Source organism: Gasterosteus aculeatus, chromosome 7, assembly GCF_964276395.1.
Source record: "Gasterosteus aculeatus chromosome 7, fGasAcu3.hap1.1, whole genome shotgun sequence".
Classification (NCBI taxonomy): Eukaryota; Metazoa; Chordata; class Actinopteri; order Perciformes; family Gasterosteidae; genus Gasterosteus; species Gasterosteus aculeatus.
This window is the reverse complement of record NC_135694.1, coordinates 4,851,632-4,872,055: the sequence shown is the minus strand read 5'-3', so window position 1 is coordinate 4,872,055 and position 20,424 is coordinate 4,851,632. Positions and strand designations below refer to the sequence as shown.

General features: G+C 46.5%; 1 protein-coding gene and 1 long non-coding RNA gene across 2 annotated transcripts; one reads left to right on the top strand and one right to left on the bottom strand.

The window, feature by feature from the left end:
• Positions 1-2,410: 2,410 nt before the first annotated feature.
• Positions 2,411-4,325, bottom strand: LOC144410396 (uncharacterized). Its single transcript, XR_013468428.1, has 3 exons — positions 4,268-4,325; positions 3,074-3,148; positions 2,411-2,549 (listed from the first exon to the last, which is right to left on the bottom strand). It is a non-coding gene; the product is annotated as an uncharacterized LOC144410396 (long non-coding RNA).
• Positions 4,326-6,590: 2,265 nt separating this feature from the next.
• On the top strand, positions 6,591-17,691 carry rell1 (RELT like 1). Its single transcript, XM_078107136.1, has 7 exons — positions 6,591-7,018; positions 9,700-9,906; positions 10,710-10,781; positions 12,354-12,408; positions 14,292-14,540; positions 15,803-15,938; positions 16,890-17,691. The coding sequence occupies exons 1-7, from the start codon at positions 6,994-6,996 to the stop codon at positions 16,923-16,925; spliced, it is 780 nt and encodes a 259-aa protein (XP_077963262.1). The 5' UTR covers positions 6,591-6,993; the 3' UTR covers positions 16,926-17,691.
• Positions 17,692-20,424: the final 2,733 nt, after the last annotated feature.

Below are 20,424 nucleotides of genomic sequence, written 5' to 3'. Positions count from 1 at the left end.
AGAACCAAATGATAGTGTGTCTGTGTGTACATCTAATTGTTAGTGTGTCTGTGTGTAGATCTAATTGGTATTGTGTCTTTGTGTACATCTAAATATTGTGTGTGTCATTGTTTAGAACCAAATGATAGTGTGTCTGTGTGTACATCTAATTGTTAGTGTGTCTGTGTGTACATCTAAATATTAATGTGTCTTTGTGTACATCTAAATGTTAGTGTGTGTCTTTGTTTAGAACCAAATGTTAATGTGTCTGTGAGTACATCTGTGTGTGTGTGTGTGTGTGTGTGTGTGTCATGAGTAGATCTGGATTTGCTCCTGAGGGGTTGACGCGGCGTCCTGATGGCGTCCCGATGACGTGGTGTCCTGATGGCGTCCTGATGGTGTCCTGTTGGTCTGCAGACAAGGAGAAGAGACGTGAGGAGGATCATCAGGATGTGTCTGTGTGTACATCTAATTGTTAGTGTGTCTGTGTGTAGATCTAATTGTTAGTGTGTCCGTGTGTACATCTAATTGTTAGTGTGTCTGTGTGTACATCTAATTGTTAGTGTGTCTGTGTGTACATCTAATTGTTAGTGTGTCTGTGTGTGGATCTAATTGTTAGTGTGTCTGTGTGTACATCTAAATATTAATATGTCTTTGTGTACATCTAAATATTAGTGTGTGTCTGTGTACATCTAATTGTTAGTGTGTCTGTGTGTACATTTAAATGTTAGTGTGTCTGTGTGTACATCTAAATATTAATATGTCTTTGTGTACATCTAAATATTAGTGTGTGTCTGTGTACATCTAATTGTTAGTGTGTCTGTGTGTACATCTAATTGTTAGTGTGTCTGTGTGTACATCTAATTGTTAGTGTGTCTGTGTGTGGATCTAATTGTTAGTGTGTCTGTGTGTACATCTAAATATTAATATGTCTTTGTGTACATCTAAATATTAGTGTGTGTCTGTGTACATCTAATTGTTAGTGTGGCTGTGTGTACATTTAAATGTTAGTGTGTCTGTGTGTACATCTAAATATTAATATGTCTTTGTGTACATCTAAATATTAGTGTGTGTCTTTGTTTAGAACCAAATGTTAGTGTGTCTGTGAGTACATCTGTGTGTGTGTGTGCGTGTATGTGTGGGTGTGTGTGTGTGTGTCATGAGTAGATCTGGATTTGCTCCTGAGGGGTTGACGCGGCGTCCTGATGGCGTCCCGATGACGTGGTGTCCTGATGGCGTCCCGATGACGTGGCGTCCTGATGGTGTCCTGATGGCGTCCTGATCGTCTGCAGACAAGGAGAAGAGACGTGAGGAGGATCATCAGGATGTGTCAGTGTGTACATCTAATTGTTATTGTGTCTTTGTGTACATCAAAATATTAGTGTGTATTTGTTTAGAACCAAATGTTAGTGTGTCTGTGTGTACATCTAATTGTTAGTGTGTCTGTGTGTACATCTAAATATTAATGTGTCTTTGTGTACATCCAAATGTTAGTGTGTCTTTGTTTAGAACCAAATGTTACTGTGTCTGTGTGTACATCTAATTGTTAGTGTGTCTGTGTGTACATCTAATTGTTAGTGTGTCTGTGCGTACATCTAATTGTTATTGTGTCTTTGTGTACATCTAAATATTAGTGTGTGTCTTTGTTTAGAACCAAATGAGTGTGTCTGTGTGTACATCTAATTGTTAGTGTGTCTGTGTGTACATCTAAATGTTAGTGTGTCTGTGTGTACATCTAAATATTAATATGTCTTTGTGCACATTTAAATATTAGTGTCTTTGTTTAGAACCAAATGGTAGTGTGTCTGTGTGTACATCTAATTGTTATTGTGTCTTTGTGTACATCTAAATATTAGTGTGTGTCTTTGTTTAGAACCAAATGATAGTGTGTCTGTGTGTACATCTAATTGTACATCTAAATTTGCCAGCGTGTCTAAATGTTAGTGTGTCTCTGAGTACATCTGTGTGTGTGTGTGTGTGTGTGTGTGTGTCATGAGTAGATCTGGATTTGCTCCTGAGGGGTTGACGCGGCGTCCTGATGGCGTCCCGATGGAATCCTGATGGCGTCCCGATGACGTGGCGTCCTGATGGTGTCCTGATGACGTAGCGTCCCGATGACGTGGCGTCCTGATGGCGTCCTGTTGGTCTGCAGACAAGGAGAAGAGACGTGAGGATGGTCATCAGCACGTGTCAGTGTGTACATCTAATTGTTAGTGTGTCTGTGTGTAGATCTAATTGTTAGTGTGTCCGTGTGTACATCTAATTGTTAGTGTGTCTGTGTGTAGATCTAATTGTTAGTGTGTCTGTGTGTACATCTAAATATTAATGTGTCTTTGTGTACATCTAAATGTTAGTGTGTGTCTTTGTTTAGAACCAAATGTTAGTGTGTCTGTGTGTACATCTAATTGTTAGTGTGTCTGTGTGTGGATCTAATTGTTATTGTCTTTGTGTACATCTAATAAGTGTATCTAAGTGTATGTCATGCGTAGATCTGGATTTGCTCCTGAGGGGTTGACGTGACGTCCTGATGGCGTCCCGTTGACGTGGCGTCCTGATGGCGTCCCGTTGGTCTGCAGACAAGGAGAAGAGACGTGAGGAGGATCATCAGGATGTGAGACAAGATTAATAGATCCAATTATTTTAATTTGATGCACATTTTAATTATTTCATGTTTGTATGGATGTGTAAATCTACATTATATATTTGTGGTTGTTAAACTGTATTTCTGTATTTGCTTTTTATGTTTAGCTAGTCTCTGTGCATACCAATATGTTAGTGCGTCTCTGTGTAAGTACTTTTTACATTACATTACATTTCATTTAGCTGACGCTTTTATCCAAAGCGACTTACAATAAGTGCATTCAACCATAGGGTACAAACTCAGAAGTGCAATTTCCTCAAATAACTTTTATATATGCGTCTCTGTGTAAGTACTTTTATATGTTAATGCGTCTCTGTGTACATCTACATGACAACAGCAGGAATCAGAGGTTTATCTCAAGGTATTAGCTCTAAATCACAGCCTTCTCCACCCGATAGACCAATACATCATTCACAGCAGTAAGGCTGCAGTCTGTCTGGATTCCTCACTTACCTTGAGCTCTGTTAGGTGCAGCAGAACGCGTCTTCGTCCCCTCTACAGACTCCTGAGGCATTACATGGTTGCTTTCTGCAAGTGTAGGTCCTTAAAACTTCAGTGTGTAGATGCGAGGTTTGAAACTGACTGACTGGATGTGCAACAGACTGTGTTCTTATGCTGTGGTGAACGGAGCATAGAACATGGAACATGGAACGTGGAGAAATGTTCCATCATGATGTAACGTCTCTATGGTTACAGTGAAGGTATCTACAATATGCAAATGAGCCTTTAGAGTAAATGTGTGTGTGTGGACGGTGTATTTGTATTGATGGAGCTCATCCACTTCACATGGTGCATAAAACACTTTGCTCTACTTGTTTTTTTCTATGACCCCATCTTGATCTTGAAAGCAAACACTTTAAGAATAAATAAAGAACGATTTTTGTCTATTTTGTCATCAAGTCGGAAATTTGTAAACTGTTGAATCCGGATTTTTAAACATCCCTTTCGAGCCCTCTTGTCTCCAGTCTTCATGCTAAGCTAACCAGCGGCTGGCTTTAGCTTCACGTTGAGCGCGCAGACATGTCACGTGAGAGTAGGGATGAGTATCGTTTGGGTTTTTCCGATACCGATTCTAAACAAAGCCTGAACCCAAACACAATTGAAGAAAGGGTTTTTTTCACTTCAAACTATGCACAATATATGAACTTTTAAAAGTTTACAGTATGATTACAGTGTTTCCCCTCTGTAACAGCGGAAGTGTAGTTAATTTGAATTTGGGGAATATTAATCATTTAATTTGAGATTCGTGTTCATTGTGCAGGAACTAAAGACATTTATTGAAAAGCATTTACGTTAGATTGGCGCTCCTTGTTTGTCTCAAAGTATTGACGTGCAACACAGAAGAGCTGCATGAGGCACGAGAGCACATCGCTTTTCTATTGTGTAGAAAAATAAATACTAATAGAAGGTAGATGGCTAGCTAGCTGCTGTAGCTACACAAGCGGTGAGGTATCGTTAGCTGCTGCGAGGACAGAGTAATCAGGCTGTTTCATTAGGGTGACAAAACGTCCTCTTTTCTCCGGACATGTCCTCTTTTTGAGACCTAAAAAATGCGTCCGGCAGAGATTCCATAAACGTCCGGGATTTTGCTTCGTCGTATATTTGTGTTTCTCTGGGTCTTTCACAAACTAGTTGTTACGCCCTTACCAGTTTTGGAAATGGTGTCTCCCTTACGTTCCACCTTCTTTCGCGAGCTCTGACTGTAGAGAGAACAGTCATTGGTCGACCGATCTCAATGTTGCCAGATACACGATAATTATCCTCCAAATACGACCATTTTGAGCCTTTGGTACGATACTTCACCATTTACAATCTGGCAACACTGAGCACTTCACTAGTTGCATTGTTTACAGCACATGACATCTGCAGCCATGCCGAAACGTAAATGTAAGTTTACGGACGAACTAAAAGAAAATACCCATGTTTTCGCCTCGGCCGTGATGCTTCGGAAGCTTTTCTTATTTTAATATGTGGCTATATAAAGCATTTACTATTTATTATTTGTTTATTTGTTATCATTATTGCTTCAATATATGGACAAGACACATTAAAGAAGCGCTGGACTAAATCCCACAAAAAAGATTTGTTTTACATTTGCACTTTTCAGTTTTGTTAAAGTTCAATAAATAGATGTTCATATAGTCATTTGTGTCATTTTTGTCATTTCATTTCACCAATATGGCACCGGTGCTCGGTACATAATCCTACATGAGAGTGGTCAAATCAACTATTGCTAAGTAAAGGTTTGGAATAGCTCAAATTCAACGAGCAATATCTATTTAACTCTCATTCATTACCAAAACAGCTGGGCATGGTGTAGTCTTTGGCACTGCGTTTTTTGGAGGCTGTTTGAGCCCAGATGAGAAAAGTGCCCCTTTTGCTGGAGCACAATTGTTTCTTCATTCATCAAAATTTTAGAATTACTATTACTCGCACTGTCACCAAATCCCCCCAAATGTGTTTTGACATTCGACGGGGCATTTATTTGAGTTCTTGTGAGAATTTCACCGAACTGCTCCGCGGCGCCCACAAGCCGTGCTCCTTCCTCCTTCCTCCTCCTCCTCCGCCTAGTGCTCGTGCAGTGCTGACACACAGGTGATGACGGTGTTTGTGAAATCCCCCGACGTCGTTTAGTGGTAAATTACTACCAGTACAGATAGTTTTAGGATGAAAATAAAATAAATAAGCCTCGCCACAGCTCCGTCACTTTCTACCCTGTCTCCTCCATCTGTCACTCACCTAATGAGTTCATTCAGTGCACCTGCTAGTCACAAACACTACTGAGACATCACATATAGGCAGTGCTGTAGTGGTAAAATTAAAGGTGGGTAAACTCTGAATGTTGTGATCATACAGACCTCGACGCAATGTGAAGCAACGCAACACAAAGCGTCGCGACTCTGTAAGGCTGTCCTGGCTATATTGCATTGTGTTATCAGTAAAAGTCATATACAATCAATGACAATGAATACATGTGTTAGTAGTTTGTAGTTCATTAAATCTATGAAAACAGTGAAGAAAAGTATGACAACACAACAACACAATTGCAGATTAAGAACTATCTACATATGGAGTCTCCTTTTCACAGTAGTGCCCAGAGGGCCTCCTTGTCCTCCACGTCAGGTCCTGCCTTGCATAGTGCTTCTCCTCTCTCTATTGGACCTGGTGTTTCTCCTCTCCCTGTGCTCTCTGCATCATTGCCTGTCCTCTCACTGCCTGAACAAATATGTTGAATTTAAGAGTTAACCAGTTATGCAGCCTGTCAATTACACTGACAACATAAGTTAAAGGAACACTCATATACTACCTATGTCATCATAAATAGCCTATACAGCATGTTTTTTTTCACATTGAGAACTGACTTGTTTTCTAATCTACGCGTCACCAGACGTCTTGTCCTTTTACCGTGCACGACCAGCGAACACAGAGCGCGCGACTACTACACCCCCCCCCCCTGTCGGTTGTTGTTCCGCCCGCAACGACTACACCACCCCCCGTCGGACCTTCTCGACCGGTCCACGGTCTGACATGAAACCGGTCCGTGAGGTAAGAAAGGTTGGGGACCACTGGGCTGATCCACAACGTGTATGTGCCTCCTGGATCCTGATTGGTGTCGCTGCTGCAGCCGCAAGGCACTGATTGGATGCTCACAGACCGCAATACAGCGCAGATGAACATGATTCAGACTACGGCGTTTATATGTTCAACAATAGGAAACGTAGTCTTAGCTGTTTTAAAATTACACCAAGTTTATTTCGGATTATTCCAACGGAAGAATACAAGGCGCAGGTAACTTTGAGGTGCGTAAACGCTATTTATAGGTGCGTAAACGGCGTTTACATGCGTTTACCCTCCACTACAGCCCTGCCTAAAGCCTTTAATTACTGAAACCAAGTGGCAGAGATTAAAAAACGAAATTATAGTAGCATCCAAGTATTACATAGTAGTATTTTCCCCCCTGTGATCAAACAGTTGTATCTGTATTCATAATGATACAACATAACTTGTTTGTTGTTGTCATAGGACGGAAATACCCAAGTAACTGAAAACGCACTGAGACTAAAACCGCCTTTCCAGCAACAACCAACGAAAACGGAAGTAGTAAGAAGCGAATCCTCTCGCGCTTCCCGCCTCTGCACCTCTCTTTGTAGGCGGGGTCACGTGGCGTGTGGGCTTCACGCCGTCGTGTCTCTTTAAGATCAGGGCGTATCCCCCTCCTCCGTGAATCAGGAAATGCCTTGACGTCAGGACGAGGCCACGCCTCCAGTTTAGACCTGACCGCGGCTAGCCGGTGACCAGCGGCGTTACGTTTCCCGACGGCCGCCCGTTGACTTACATCCTCCGCGGGGCCTCCGGTGCGCCGCTGCCCGTCAATGGCCAGTTCTACCGCCGACACGCGTGAGTCACCGGAGCTCTCCTCCCTCCTCCTAAAAAAGGCTATCAACTTTAGCAGAGACGCAGTATCGTAAATGTTTATTCTTCCAACGAAGTGTTAATTTAAAATAAATTAGAGTGATGCCGACATGTACGGGGAATAAAGTAACTTTAAGCACTAATGCAATCTCGGTTGTTAACGGGAGAGTTCGGAAGGACGCTGCACGACTAGTTACTGCGTGCCATCCGGGACTCCGACATCATGCAGTCGACAAAAACAAAAAAAGGAGCCTTTTTAGCATTTATTAAAAGATAATAGGCTACAACCAGTGTTTCTTTTCTACACTAATAGAAATTATACACGTGGGGCTTTTGCATTGTTTCACTTAATGAGTTAGAAACGGTATGAAATGTTTGTTTTTATTGTTAATTGTTCCAAACACAAGTTAAAAGCTACAGCAAATGGTTACAATGGACTCCTGGCTTTACATTACAAACCACTATTCCTCCTTATCCAAGACTTTACTCAAATAAATTATTCAAGATGCGTGTTTCAGACTGCATTTGCAACACAGCTCACATTGTACAATGCATTCCCTTAACACTGTTTTTTTTCTCTTTCAACATAAATGACCTTAATTGCCTCTCAAATGAAGTTCCCTGTTCTGCTGCTCTCAGTGTTCTTAAAGGTTTGTTCATAGTGCCACAGGGATTGCAGATTTTTTTGTGACCTGGTTCCATAGACCAAAAAAACGCCCAGTGGGATTCTACCACTTGTATTTAATCGAGCATGTATTTAACAGATCACTTGGTTCATATTCAAACACGACGCCGGGTTATCGTCGATCTCTTGGTGGTCCCGTCTAGAGAAATCGCATGCAAATAATAATACGTTGCTGCACGCTGCTCGTTTTGGGTCTGTGGGTATTTTGAATTACCGCTAGGCTCACTTCTGTGTCTCTTGTGTTTTAAGGCTTTGCTTCTACCCCACCATAACCTTTTTAAAATTCTGGGCCCGTTTAAATTTTCCACGGAAAGTCCACACGAAACTGTGGCTTGCAAAAAGGCCGAACCCTCCCGCTCATTCAATTAGAGCTCGTCATTTGGTACAATGGTGGAGTATTAATGATTTGCTCATGCGGTTTGTGTGTGTGCACACACACACACACACACACACACACACACACACACACTGTGTCTTTGATCGATTGACCGCTTAATGTGGCGTCTGCAGGCCCTGTGGAACTTATTGTGAGCCGGGTCAGTGGTACCGGGCTGTCCCAAGAGGTTCGTGGACTCTTTGGAATATACTCTTGGACGAAACTAGTCCTTTTTTTTTTTTTTTTTGAATTCTTGGTGCCTTTGTGACATTAAGTCTGTGAAATTCCTTTTTTTTTAGAATGAAACAATAACGGAAGATAAACAATAGTTTTTATTTGCTGTGGCTATCACTCACTGTCAGACACTTCTATGAATTACTTTAAGCCCGCCGGCAGCATTGCGTCTTTATCCTGATCGTAGCTATTCTCTCTCTCCTTCCCACGGTGAGTAAATACAGATCAATGCAGTTACGAGCAGAGTAAAAGTCGCTCGGCCAACACTGATTTTGCCGCTTTCTCTCTCCGACTAAACTTGTCGCATGCTGCGTTTGGCAGGAAGTGACTCATGAAATTGAAAAATGAAATGAAACCGTGAAGCGGAAGTAGGATGTAGGTTGGGGAGCACGGCGTGGAGTCACGTGCCGCTTCCTCTTCAGCAATGAGCCCTTTTTTCGGCCTGTCGTTGTGGCCGTCGCCACGCTGCACTTTCTGTGCTTGTGATTTTTTTACATCGTGTCGTAAAAGCACGGCGCCTTACGGCCGCCTCGCCCCGGATTAAAACCCGTTCTCATTCCGGTCTCTAACCCAGAGCCCCAAAATGATCCAATCAAAGCCCAACGCAGCCCAGATGTTGCTCACGAATATCAGAACCGAACCTACGAGCGCCAGCTGTGGATGCGAGGAAACCTCTAATGATTCTATTCAACCCTTTTGCCAATCGGCGGTCTGTCTTCCCCGGGAAGGCCCGCCAGCCAAGCAGGCACGTGGACGCGCACGCCGGCGAGAGAGAGCAGACAATGGTCTTTATCAGCGCGTTCGGTCCGACGCGTCGGGGGAACTGGGACAATGGCGGAAGCGCAGACACGCCCACCGAGCGCGTTTTCCCAACGTCATGAATGTGTGATTTCTATGTTCAAACTGTCTTTGTGTGCGTGTGTGTGTGTGTGTCTCTCTCCCTCTGATGGGAACAGGAAGACGGACAAAAGCCCTCCTGTGCGTTGTGCATTCCGCTGCACGATGTAATGTCAACAGCGTGATCGAGGGCCGCTTTGCCCCCCTCCAGCTGACCCCCCCACCCCTCCCTTTTTTTTGACCGGATCAGGTCCACCGTTTAAAATCGAAATGCACTGATCACTCAGAAACCGGCAGATGAAGAAGGTAATCAACGTGGCAATGGTTAGTCTCGACTCCATGTCAGTTTTTGCCGCCCCCACTCCCCCTCTTTTATTCCCTTGGATCCTGGAGGGCAGCGGGACGTCTCTTGTCATGTCGCAGCATTTAAATCCCCTCAGCTGTTGGGCATCAGGTTGCCGTGGAGGCTGTTGTGATGTTGCAACAATATCTTATGTAATCACCTTTCCTTCCTTCCTTCCTTTCCTCCTCTAGAGGGCCAAACGACGGTTTCTGGCGACGGCGACGCGGCGTCGAGCCACCCGGACTACACCGCTTTTGTCCTGGTGCCCGTGTTCTTCCTGCTGGGCCTGCTGGGGGTGGTGATCTGCCACGTGCTGAAGAGGAAGGGCTACCGGTGCACCACCGACCATGGCGAGGAGGAGGAGGAGGAGGAGGAGAAGGATCCCGAGCTGGGCGGAGGTGAGGGAAAGGGGACTCGATAGTCCCGTTAATCTAAGGAAACAGAGCGGGGATTAAAGCGGCGGGAGGAGAAGGTCCCGACGGGTTGGTCGCAAAATAAGCTGGGAATTGGGAACAGTTGCGTTGACTTTGGCGTATGTCAGATACAGAGCAGACTACCGTGGTGGGAACGATCCCTAATAGCTAACGGAGAGATTGGCTGCGCAAGAACCCCCCACCCCCCCCCTCCCTTAGACCGACCTCAGTCTCTTTAAATCCAGCTGTGGGCTGCTGTGTTAATGTTTAAGAATCGGTTGTCTGTAAAGGTCCATCATGGGTTTTTCCTTCTGTTTCCTCCTCCCTCTTTTTACAACGAGCCCAACCCTCCTTTCTTTTTTTTCCCCTCCAATCCCAGCTCGTGTGTTCAGCTGGTCGGGTTGTCATTCTTCTCGTGTTGCACAGCGATCGGGTTTCCTCGCTCTCTTTTTTTTTCTTCTTTTTTCTTCCCATTCCGGATAAATAATTGTCAAACTGTGAGACCAATGGGAGAAGCATCGAGTTGTGATGTTAACAGGTTCTCTCGAAATATCGTTTACTGGCGTCATGTTTTCCATGAAGGGGCCTTCAGGGGTTGCCTGAGGAATGTTTGCCCCCCACACACACACACATTTCAACACACACGAGTCCCGGTTAGTTTATTTTACTGTGCCGCTCTCCAAAAATATACAGCCTAAATATTTGTCACCTGCTTTTAACCGGCTGCTGCAGCAGCGCATAATAACTTTCGACCACTGAGCGCGTGTGTTTCTCTGCTCGCCTTGCAGACATGAATGACACCCTGAGTGAAAACAACGACACCGTCGGCCAGATCGTCCACTACATCATGAAAAACGAAGGTACGTGCGCGCCGCACAGAGCAGCAAATGCATCCAACCAAGTTGTTTTTCGCACTTTTGGCCCAAACGGTTTGGACTTTTGCTGCGGTTGTGTACCGGGAGTGCGTCTCGGCGGTTGAACCAGCACTTTTATTCTTGCAAGTTTGAACCGTTGAGCCTGAGCTGGAGCAGCTTCTGTCCACATCTGCTCAAACCGGGGTCATTTGAGTCCATAACGTCCGTTGGGGAGCGTCAACAGGAAAGCGAAGGATCAACGGGTCATTCGCTAGAATAACACGGGCCTTTTCCCGTGAGGGGAGATTACAGTAATATGCCGTGATTTCCATTTGCCCGCCCGCAGCGCTGACGTGCCGCTGAAACCCGGCTGCTCGACGCTCGATGTTGAGTTTGATTTCAGTTTGTCTGAAGGGGAGTTTGGGGTGATTTTGATGGTTGTGCACATCGAGAGCGAAATAAATGTTAAATATGTCGTCAAGCTTTTCTTGGCATAATAAACAACAATATGACAAAACACAGCTGTAAGAATATAGAATATAAAATAGAAGAGATTATACTTGTTGACCAAAATAAAAATATCTGCTTAAACTTCTTTGAATGATGTTTAATGATGTATTATTTTTCATTAAACGTTTGTATACGGATTATTTTAGATAAGGGGGTAAAGGTAAAGGTTTGCCAATAATCCTCGCCGATAACAATCTTAACAACAGGTCCGGCTTGTCTGCGAGTATCGCCCGGTGACTAACCCGCTGCATCGTCCCGTCTGGCCACCATTGTCCTCCGTCCTCCTTCGCGCTGACTCAGCTTTTGGGGAGTGAACCTCGGGGACTGTAAGTGTCTACCGGAACACGCTTGAAAGAGCTTCCTCGTTGCGGGACGCTCGTACCTTCAGGTATTTTTCCCGGAAATAACCACGCGGAACAAAGTGAGTCATTTCCAGCAAGCAGTTGGCGTATAAATAGACAAGTGACCAGCGAGGAACAGCGGCCGCCTCGTTCCTCGTTGGTCGTCCATGCAGCATCAATACGCCGTGAACTTTTTTAATTATTTTTTTGAATGATTTAAAAAAAAAAAGAAGTAATAATGCAAAAAATACTTTTGGACCCCAAAATGTGTAGCGGCTGCCGGGGATGCTTCTTGTGGTGGGTGAGAAGAGAGGATGGATGCATTTCGGACGCGCTGCAGGGCGCCTGTGGTGAAGTCGCTGGATGCACCGCGGCGCGCCCTCTGTCTGCGGGAGCAAATTATGTAAATCCACATCCGAGCGGTTGTGTCTGTGTCGAGGCTACTTTGTCTTCACGTACTGTTCCAAAAAAAAGCAAACGATGTCCTTGTGCCAAATCACAGACGCAACACTTTTTCAAAATCGCCCCTCGGAGTCTTTTTTTTTTAAATGGTCTGGCACTTCCTCCTGAGGTTATCCGGTGCAGTAGCCGTGCTCTGTGAGTGTTTTAATTGGGTCGCGGGAGTTATTTGGGTGTAACCATTTTTCAATCGAGCACTGTGCCCCCCCCCCCCCCCCCCCCCCCCCTTTCCTTTAATCTGCATTACTGTGTGATTCTCTTTCCTCAGCAAACTCCGACGCCCTGAAAGCCATGGTTCATGAGAACAGCATAGACTCCGATGGGTAAGTGTCCCGTCCATCTCAACCACCAGATGGCGGCGTAAGCCTCCTTGTGAGAGAGAGAGAGAGAGAGAGAGAGAGAGAGGGGGGGGTAGTGGGGGGGGGGCTCAGTGGAATGAGATTGGCCAGAGCAGGAAGTGAACACAAAAGGCAATCAGGCCACACTTCTCTTCCGATGCTTCCTGCAGATTGGCACGGTCTGATGGGGGGCGAGCAGCTGGGGAGCGCCCCCCCCCCCCCCACCCCGCCCCCTCCCAGAATGCCGCAGTGTCCCGCATCAATGTATTGAGGGTAATCATTAAAGCCTATTGGGCACAGTTGTTGGATTATTTGCCAGAACACAGAGATAAAGTGAAGAAACCGTTGGTGTCGTTGTGCCTGAGACTTTACATGGAGTTGATCTAGTTAGACGAGTTGTGACTGATTATTAAACGCAGTGATGTTTCCTCATTCCCGCACGCGGATCATCAGCTGACTGTACAGCGGGGGCCTCCTTGTCTTATCATCTTCCCATCCTCAGTCTTAAAGCACCGTTTCCCCCGTTCCGACGAGTGCAAACGCATTGATCACAGTTTCGGATCCGGCAGCTCCACACGCTCGACAGGCGCAACTAAGGCTCGACGGCGTTGACGCAAAGCAGTCGGTCTCGGCCTGAATCGGGAGGCCGGCATTCGCATCGACCTCCGGGGATTGATTTCGTTTCTCCGAGACGAGCCGGCGTCACGACAACCGCAGCTGACGGCACGAGCCGAGATTAGACGTCGTCGCTTTGCTTTTTTTTTGGGCCGCCGAGATAAGCGGAGAGGGCGGGCTGACGGCAGAAGAGGAGTGAGGATGAATCCAGTATGTTTATTTCCTTTCTCTCTCCCCCCTTTCTGTGGGGGAGAGGCCGTGTGGATAGACGGTCCAGAGACTTGCCTGGTGCCGAGGTTTGGGTCTGGAAGTATTCTGCTCGGTCGCATCGGGTGTCCTGGAAGAATCTGCAAGAAATCTGAAAATCTGACACACCCGCCCCCCCCCCTCACCTCAACTTTTTTGCTAAAAAAGAAAAATCTCCCCCTGCACTGTGGTACTCCCTACTTCTGGTGTCGTTCTCTCCTTCGCCCAAACCAGGTTGGGCAGCCGGCCAGTGGATCACTTAGAGATGGTGGGGTGGGGGTGGAGGTGGGGGCTAATTTATGGGGACACTTAAGGGGAGAGACAGACAGACGAGGGACGGAGAGGGACTATCTGCCTCTCTAGATTTCGTACTTAACTTCCCCCAACAGTTCTCCACCCACGTCAGTTCATTATATAGTACGATATAATTTATACCTGGTGCACATGGGGCCGGCCCCCCACCCTCCCCCCCCCCTCCTCCCATGCACCCAGAACCCCTTTTTTCTCAGGACCTTTGGGACTCAACCCTGATGTGTGTGTGTGTGTGTGTGTGAGAGAAACATTCCCAGCACTTCCCAGCTAGCGTGATCCATATTTATATCCACATCTGGCGGGTTTCTTTTTCCGGAGCCCTCCTCGTCGGCCCCCCACACCACCCCCCCGCCATGGGTGGCCTGATTCGAACAAATCAGGTCGGGCTGAAGCCGATCGGAATTTGTCTCCCGTGGCTGAAAGGGAACTGATTCCCAAATTCTCCGTCCAAAGAGTGGAGGACCTGACACACACCATCCATTGGGTCCCATGGATGGTGTGTGTTTTTATAACCAGCCACCAGAGATGTTCGTGTAATTCAACGTGCTTGGTTCCATCTCCATGAAAATGTTTTTGTATGGCGGTCAGTCGTTTGGTCACATGAGCGCTCATCTGGACAATTGTGCCGTCACCGAGGCAGAAAATGTCCTCCCAAAAACCCTCCCGCACTAACTTCTGGTCCTCCTCCCTTCTAGCCCCCCGCTCACCCCCACGACGCCCGGCACCCCGTCCCCTCCGACGACTCCCATATCCCCGGGCGCACCGCCGGGAGCGGCCAAGCACACCTGCAGCCACCTGCACACCATCAGCGGCCTCGGCGGCCACAAGAACATCTGCACCCGCTGCAGCCAGAAGAAGTGGCCGCTGATAAGGAGGCCGTCTGCCCGCAGGCCGGAGCCACGCCGCAGCCAGCCCGGAGAGGTCACGGTCCTGGCTGTGGGCAGGTGCGTGTCTCTGTGGGTGTGTGTGTGTGTGTGAGTCAGGGATGCAGTAAGAGGGGGGAAAAAAAGAGCGTCCATTGCTGTTTTTGCTGCTATGAATTTCTTCTTGCCTCCAAAAAATGTCGTTCCACACAAGGTGCTTTGACGCCTATTAGCTATTAGCTTGCACACTAACGGCACAAACAATCAAACATTAACTCTAACCCCCAAAATCCTAAATGAGTCTCATCGAGAGTCCGGACCGGTGAGCTGGAAAATGCACGCGTGAACCGTCCAGGTGAAGCCTGGGAGAAAAGAACCCCCCCCCCGGGTGCCTCAGGGTTCGGACGGAGTAAGGTGTTTTCTTGTGTCAGCGCTGTGAACCAATGTTGCGGAGCCGGTGCTCCATGGCAACAGGCCCCTCCCCCCCTGTTCACAATGCATTCAACAGGAGAGGTCCTCCCTGCACTGAGACCCTGATGGTTACTAAAAGTCAATCCACGGCAACCTCCCAGTCTGAATACATCGCTGTCGGAAAAGCGCAGTCCTCGGCGCTGCTGCGACAGGATGTTCTGTTTGCATCGGCAGCGGCTTCGTGAAAACGGGGGGGACTCCCTCGTGCCCGTGAAGGGTCATCGCAACCCGACACACGGGCGCGGCGGACTCCACCGCAAACGAGGAAAGTCGCCGCGCCGAGCAGGAACAACAAAGTGTTGGGGTCTTTTTTAAAACCTGCTGCCACTATTAGAAAGCGCTCCTCGGCCCAGCAGTGAACCCGCTGTCGTCCACGTCCCGCAGCGAGCGCTCTCCTCATCCTCGATGTGACGCCGCGAGCTCATCGGGATGCAGAGAGGTCGCCCAGATGACTGGGCTGCATACGCACAGTGTCTGCATGACCTGCATACAAAACATTAAGTTTCCGATTTAATTAAAGCTGGTGCGCGCGCGCGCAAGTGCCTTTTTGGGTGGTTGGGGTGGGTGGATGAGGGCGGTGTAAAGTTTAGGGCCGCGTAGGCAGCGTGTTTGTTTGGGTGTTATCAGTGAGAAGACACGCGACGATTCCCCGCTGTGGCACAGATCCGACTAGCTGACCCCCCCCGCTGGGTTTGTTCATTAAAAGGACGATTTCCTGCTCGTTATTTATATTGCTCATGATGTAAATATGCAACAGCAAAAAGTACAAGTGGCAATTTGTTTTAACGAGCCGGCTCTTGAGCGTTTCCAGTTATCATTTCACAGACCCAGCAGAAAAAAAAAAAAAAAACCTCAACCTTTTTTTTCTTCAGGTTCCGGGTGACAAAGTGTGAAAAGCCGACCAGGGAGAGGCGCTCGATGCTGATTACAGACTCCAACGGCAGCGTGCCGTCCACGCCTACCACGGCAACGGCGCCCGAGAGCCGGACGACGTCAGAGTCCCAGCAGGTCTGTACCCTGGAAACGTTCATCCGCGTCCCGCCGAAACAGTGATGCATGCAGGAGTACGTCTGGTCATACGTGCATTCCTGTGCTACAAGCCAGTGGCATTCTGCCTTTTCACGCATCGGTCGACAAGGGCAAACGACATTTAGCACTGTTTTAATAAATATATATATATATATATATATATATATAATGTAATATATTTTCTCAAGCCTAATTTGGTGGTCTATAAAATGACGTAAGTGAAACGCATCTAATAATATATCATTAGTGTGACTTTTCTCTGTGTGAATGTCCTGTTTTATGAATTTGCTCAGTTTACCGTCATCTAATAATAAAAATAAGCAATCATCAGCAATTCTGTAGCTGGATTTAGATAATTAATTAGACAATTTGTATAATTGATTGCCTGAGATATGTCACAAACAACGTCACGGTAAATGCAGCTGTAGAAGTGAACGTGATTATAGCTCAACACGTGTTGACGTATTGGTGATGAAAGAGGTGCTGAAATATCCAACCGACGCATTAATTTGCCTCCAGTCTGCTGTTTTCTTGTTCACATAAAAGGAGCTCTGGTCATGAATGTGCGATGCTCCATGTGACCTCCATTTACTGTCTGCAAGCTCGGAGAAGATTCCGCCCCCCCCCCGGAAAAAAAGTACATTTAGACATTGTCAGTCATTTTGAAACATCACTTGCATGAAAAAATGCAGATTTAAAACTAAATAGAAATAAAAGTGTTAGTTTAGGCTTGTGAGAAAACAAAGGCAGCGATACTTCATAAGTCGTGCATCATTACACAACACCAGTAACCCCGCAGCAGGAGCTGTGCATGTGTGAGACAACATGATGCTGTGAAGGCTTTGTTTGTTGTGTATAAATACTCTCCCTGTCACCAATGTTCACCCAAAAACTCTCTCTCATCCTTTTCTGTATTATTTCCCTCCGCAGGAGCAGACGGAGAACTTGGCTGAAGATAAAAGATAGCGATCCGCAGGGTCCAGAGGCGAGAAGACGAACATCTGGACAAAACTCAAAAACAAGGACATTTGAAACAAACATCAGCGGTGGAGGAGCAAAGTCCACCGGGGGAGTCGTGCCTTCCGAGTTCGTCCCCCGCCCGCGGGGGTGGAGGGACGATGGCGGCGAGAGTGTCGCGCAGCCACAGCGGGCACGGCGCCGGCTTAAAGTCAAGGAAGCCTGAACCTGGGGCTCTGAGGTGAAGTGTGCGTGTGCGTTTACATGTTTTTGTCGAGTGGTTGATTGAACTACACCCCGAAGACGCATAACTAAATATCTTAAAACACATTCACAGTTTCTTTTTTTTTTTTAGTAGTTTTTGAGCGGCGCCGTTCGCTCTTCTTTTAGCTTCGTTTTGCTGTCCACCGTTACCAAGCAGAGAACGTCTCACGGAAAGATGCATCGTGAGAAACGTACGACTAGGAAAGTGAATGAATTATTTTTAAATCATCCTGTTTTTAATACCTGTCTAATGTCCATTACGGAAGTGTAACACTAACTTGCTGGAGTATTTGTTTAAACACCATCATGAGCTGATCATCCTTCTGTATCATCTTCCCCAGATGTTCAAAACATCATTTTAACCATGTTGTTTTTTTTGGATGTCTTTGCATTGTGCCTAATTTCTTTTTAAAAAAGAAATAAAATGTATTTGTGCTTTACGTTTTGGGACAGATTGCTGTGTTTCTATAGTAAAATGAATAAAGATCTCTTAATTCATGTCAAACCAAAAGATAAACCTGTCATTTAATCACACACTGTATACCTGTTGGGGGGTTGACTGTCTGCAGGAGAGGCGCGGTGCAAACATTGACTCCGGTCGCATGCACGCGTGTTTACTTTAGCCTCTCTCGCTCCGCTCAGCCTCTTTCTCACGCCGCGTCGAAGCCACGCAAGGAAAATTCCACAGGGGAAAATAAAGGCACGAAAGCGGTTTGGGTGACATTAAAGCTCCGTTCCGTCCCTTTTGCGTGACTTCGTGAACGGAGGCCCTGAGTCATCCAGGGTCCCCATGCCGATGGAAGGCTAAGTGGCCCCACGTCTTATCTTCGTCCCTGGATGTCGGCCAAGAGGATGGAGCTCTGGCTCAGGTGGGGAATATGTGGTGCTGGAGGGAGGGAGTCTAGTCAATGTTTAACACCTTTTAGGCCCTCGAACGCAGTGACCTTGTGAAATGGCTCAACCCCCAGCCCCCCCCCCCCACGCAGAGTCTTCGTCCCCAAAAACATAAACGGAAAACAAATCTGCTTTCCATCGTTAAAGTGTGTGTGTGTGTGTGTGTGTGTGTGTGTGTATTAAAAAAAAGGGGGGGGGGGGATTAATTTAAAAACATTTAAGAGCAAACTTTCTCTCTGTTGAAACCCGTTGACGGTATCATCAGAATCCTCTTATAGTCCAAAAGTTCTGCAGGATATTGCGCTGTTGAATCTGGCTCCCCCTAGAGGATTAAGTATTACCAGCCAATGGGAAGAGCCCTCTCACAGAGCTGAGAGCAGGTGTATATTTTTTGCACTCAAATTACATGCTGAAAAGTGGTTGTGGATTTTTTTTTTTGTACCCAAATGAAGCCAAAAACACACCACCCACCCCAGCTTTGTTGTTTCAGCATTCCCCGCTGAGTCAAAATCGGTTTACAGGTTAAATATTTAACCAGAGAGAACACAGAATAATCCTGTCGCAGGTGTATGATTCCTCTTTAAATAAAACCCTACAATCCCACTGAGACAAGGAAGTGTGTGTGTGTGTGTCCCACAATTAAGGGTGACATCATTAACTCCAACAAAGCCTTGAGAAAAACAAACATAGCAGGCGCCCCCCCCCCCCCCCCCCCCCCCCCCCCCTGGGGGGGACGCTGCTGTACACTGGGCCTGTAAAGGCAACATGAAGGAATCTGCTCTTTATTTCGCAGTCACCGCACGGCTGGATTGTGGCACAAATGAGCTACTTTGGAGCTGTTATCTGGAGCCGGCGTTGGAGGAATCGCTTACCGCGAGATACTGAGAGGGAACTTACACACTAAACGGGGTGGAAAGGTGGAGAGCTTTTCATACGAGGGGGGGGGGGGGGGGGGGGTCGTCTTTGGTCCCATTTGTGCTTTTAAATCAATTTAAGTATTAATGAATTCACATGAATGCATCGTCTCTGATCTTTACAAGGACGTCGGATGAAGTCTCACATTATGGCCTGTTTATGTGTTTCTGATTTTTCAAATCCAGCACACCTGGGACAAATGCATTGGGATGCTCCACAGGTCCCAACACGCAGATGACCGCTTCAGTTTATCTGTTGCTGTTGTTCAGATTTTGATGTATTTTTAGCGGCGTGCTGTGATCGGGAACAACGTTTCCCACGAGGACTTTGCAAGCTCCGGCCCGTGTGCGTCATTATAAAACCTTCAGATTCCACTCGTTCAAACATTGGTCTCGATGAAGGTCTGAAGAATGGAAGCGTGGCAGGATAAAGGAAAATAAAAGGATAGACATGACAGAAAGTCCCGAGAGACTAATACCAGACTCGAATGAGTTAAATGCTTCTTGACCCGTAAAGGCTCGTGACACTGTCAACGCCCTTCAGATAAATCACAAAGTCTACTTTCCTTTTGACAACACAGGGCTGCCTTTCATTGGCCCGAAGGCGTTATAACTGCAACGGTATTTAGCTGAAAACATGTTTTTATGGTGTTTATGTTTTGAGAGAATTTTCCTTTCAGTCCAACGTGGATCTGCAGCTCGTGGTCCACTAAGATGCTTTTCAAATAAGCGGAAAGGAGCACATGCGGAGGCCATTCTGATGGAAAACATGGATGCAGGTGCTACACAAAGTTGCGTTACTTAAAGGGACTTTTATTTTGAAGGAGACCCCCAACCAACATGGTTCAGCATGACCATCCCGTATTCAAATGAACGCTCCTTTTCAAACCTCCGTACCTTCCTGCAAAACAAACCCCGAGCTGCTGCGTATTCATCTCTGTCCACAGAAAATCCACCTTTCTGTGTGTGTCTCTCTTTTGAAGGATCAAAGTAATCTGGTGACGCACAAAACCCCAGAACCGCTTCACGCGGAAATAAACGGTGTATTGATGAAAAGGTGAGTCACTGGTTTTGATCCTGTTGTCGTACGGAAAGGTTGTTTGTTCATTTGGTTCAAGACAAACCCTCTTTGGTGCAGGTGTGACTTCCCGACCTCGTAACGAGAAAAGCAGAGCCTCTTCAGGAACACAAACATGCGTCATAGATTGCGTGATCGGATCTGTTAACTTTAAAGTATAACGGCGAGGCTGTTTACGCTGCTGGCGAATACGCGACTTGTTGAACCGAGAAGCGGCGTCGCTTTAGGAAGAAGTCGGTGGCGAAGAATGAGAGCGTTTGTTCTACCGGCTTGTGATTCGACTGCTGACTGAGCAGCAGATCCACTGAACCCACCAGTCATTTAGGATGAAATGCTAAACTTTGAGTGCGTTCACACA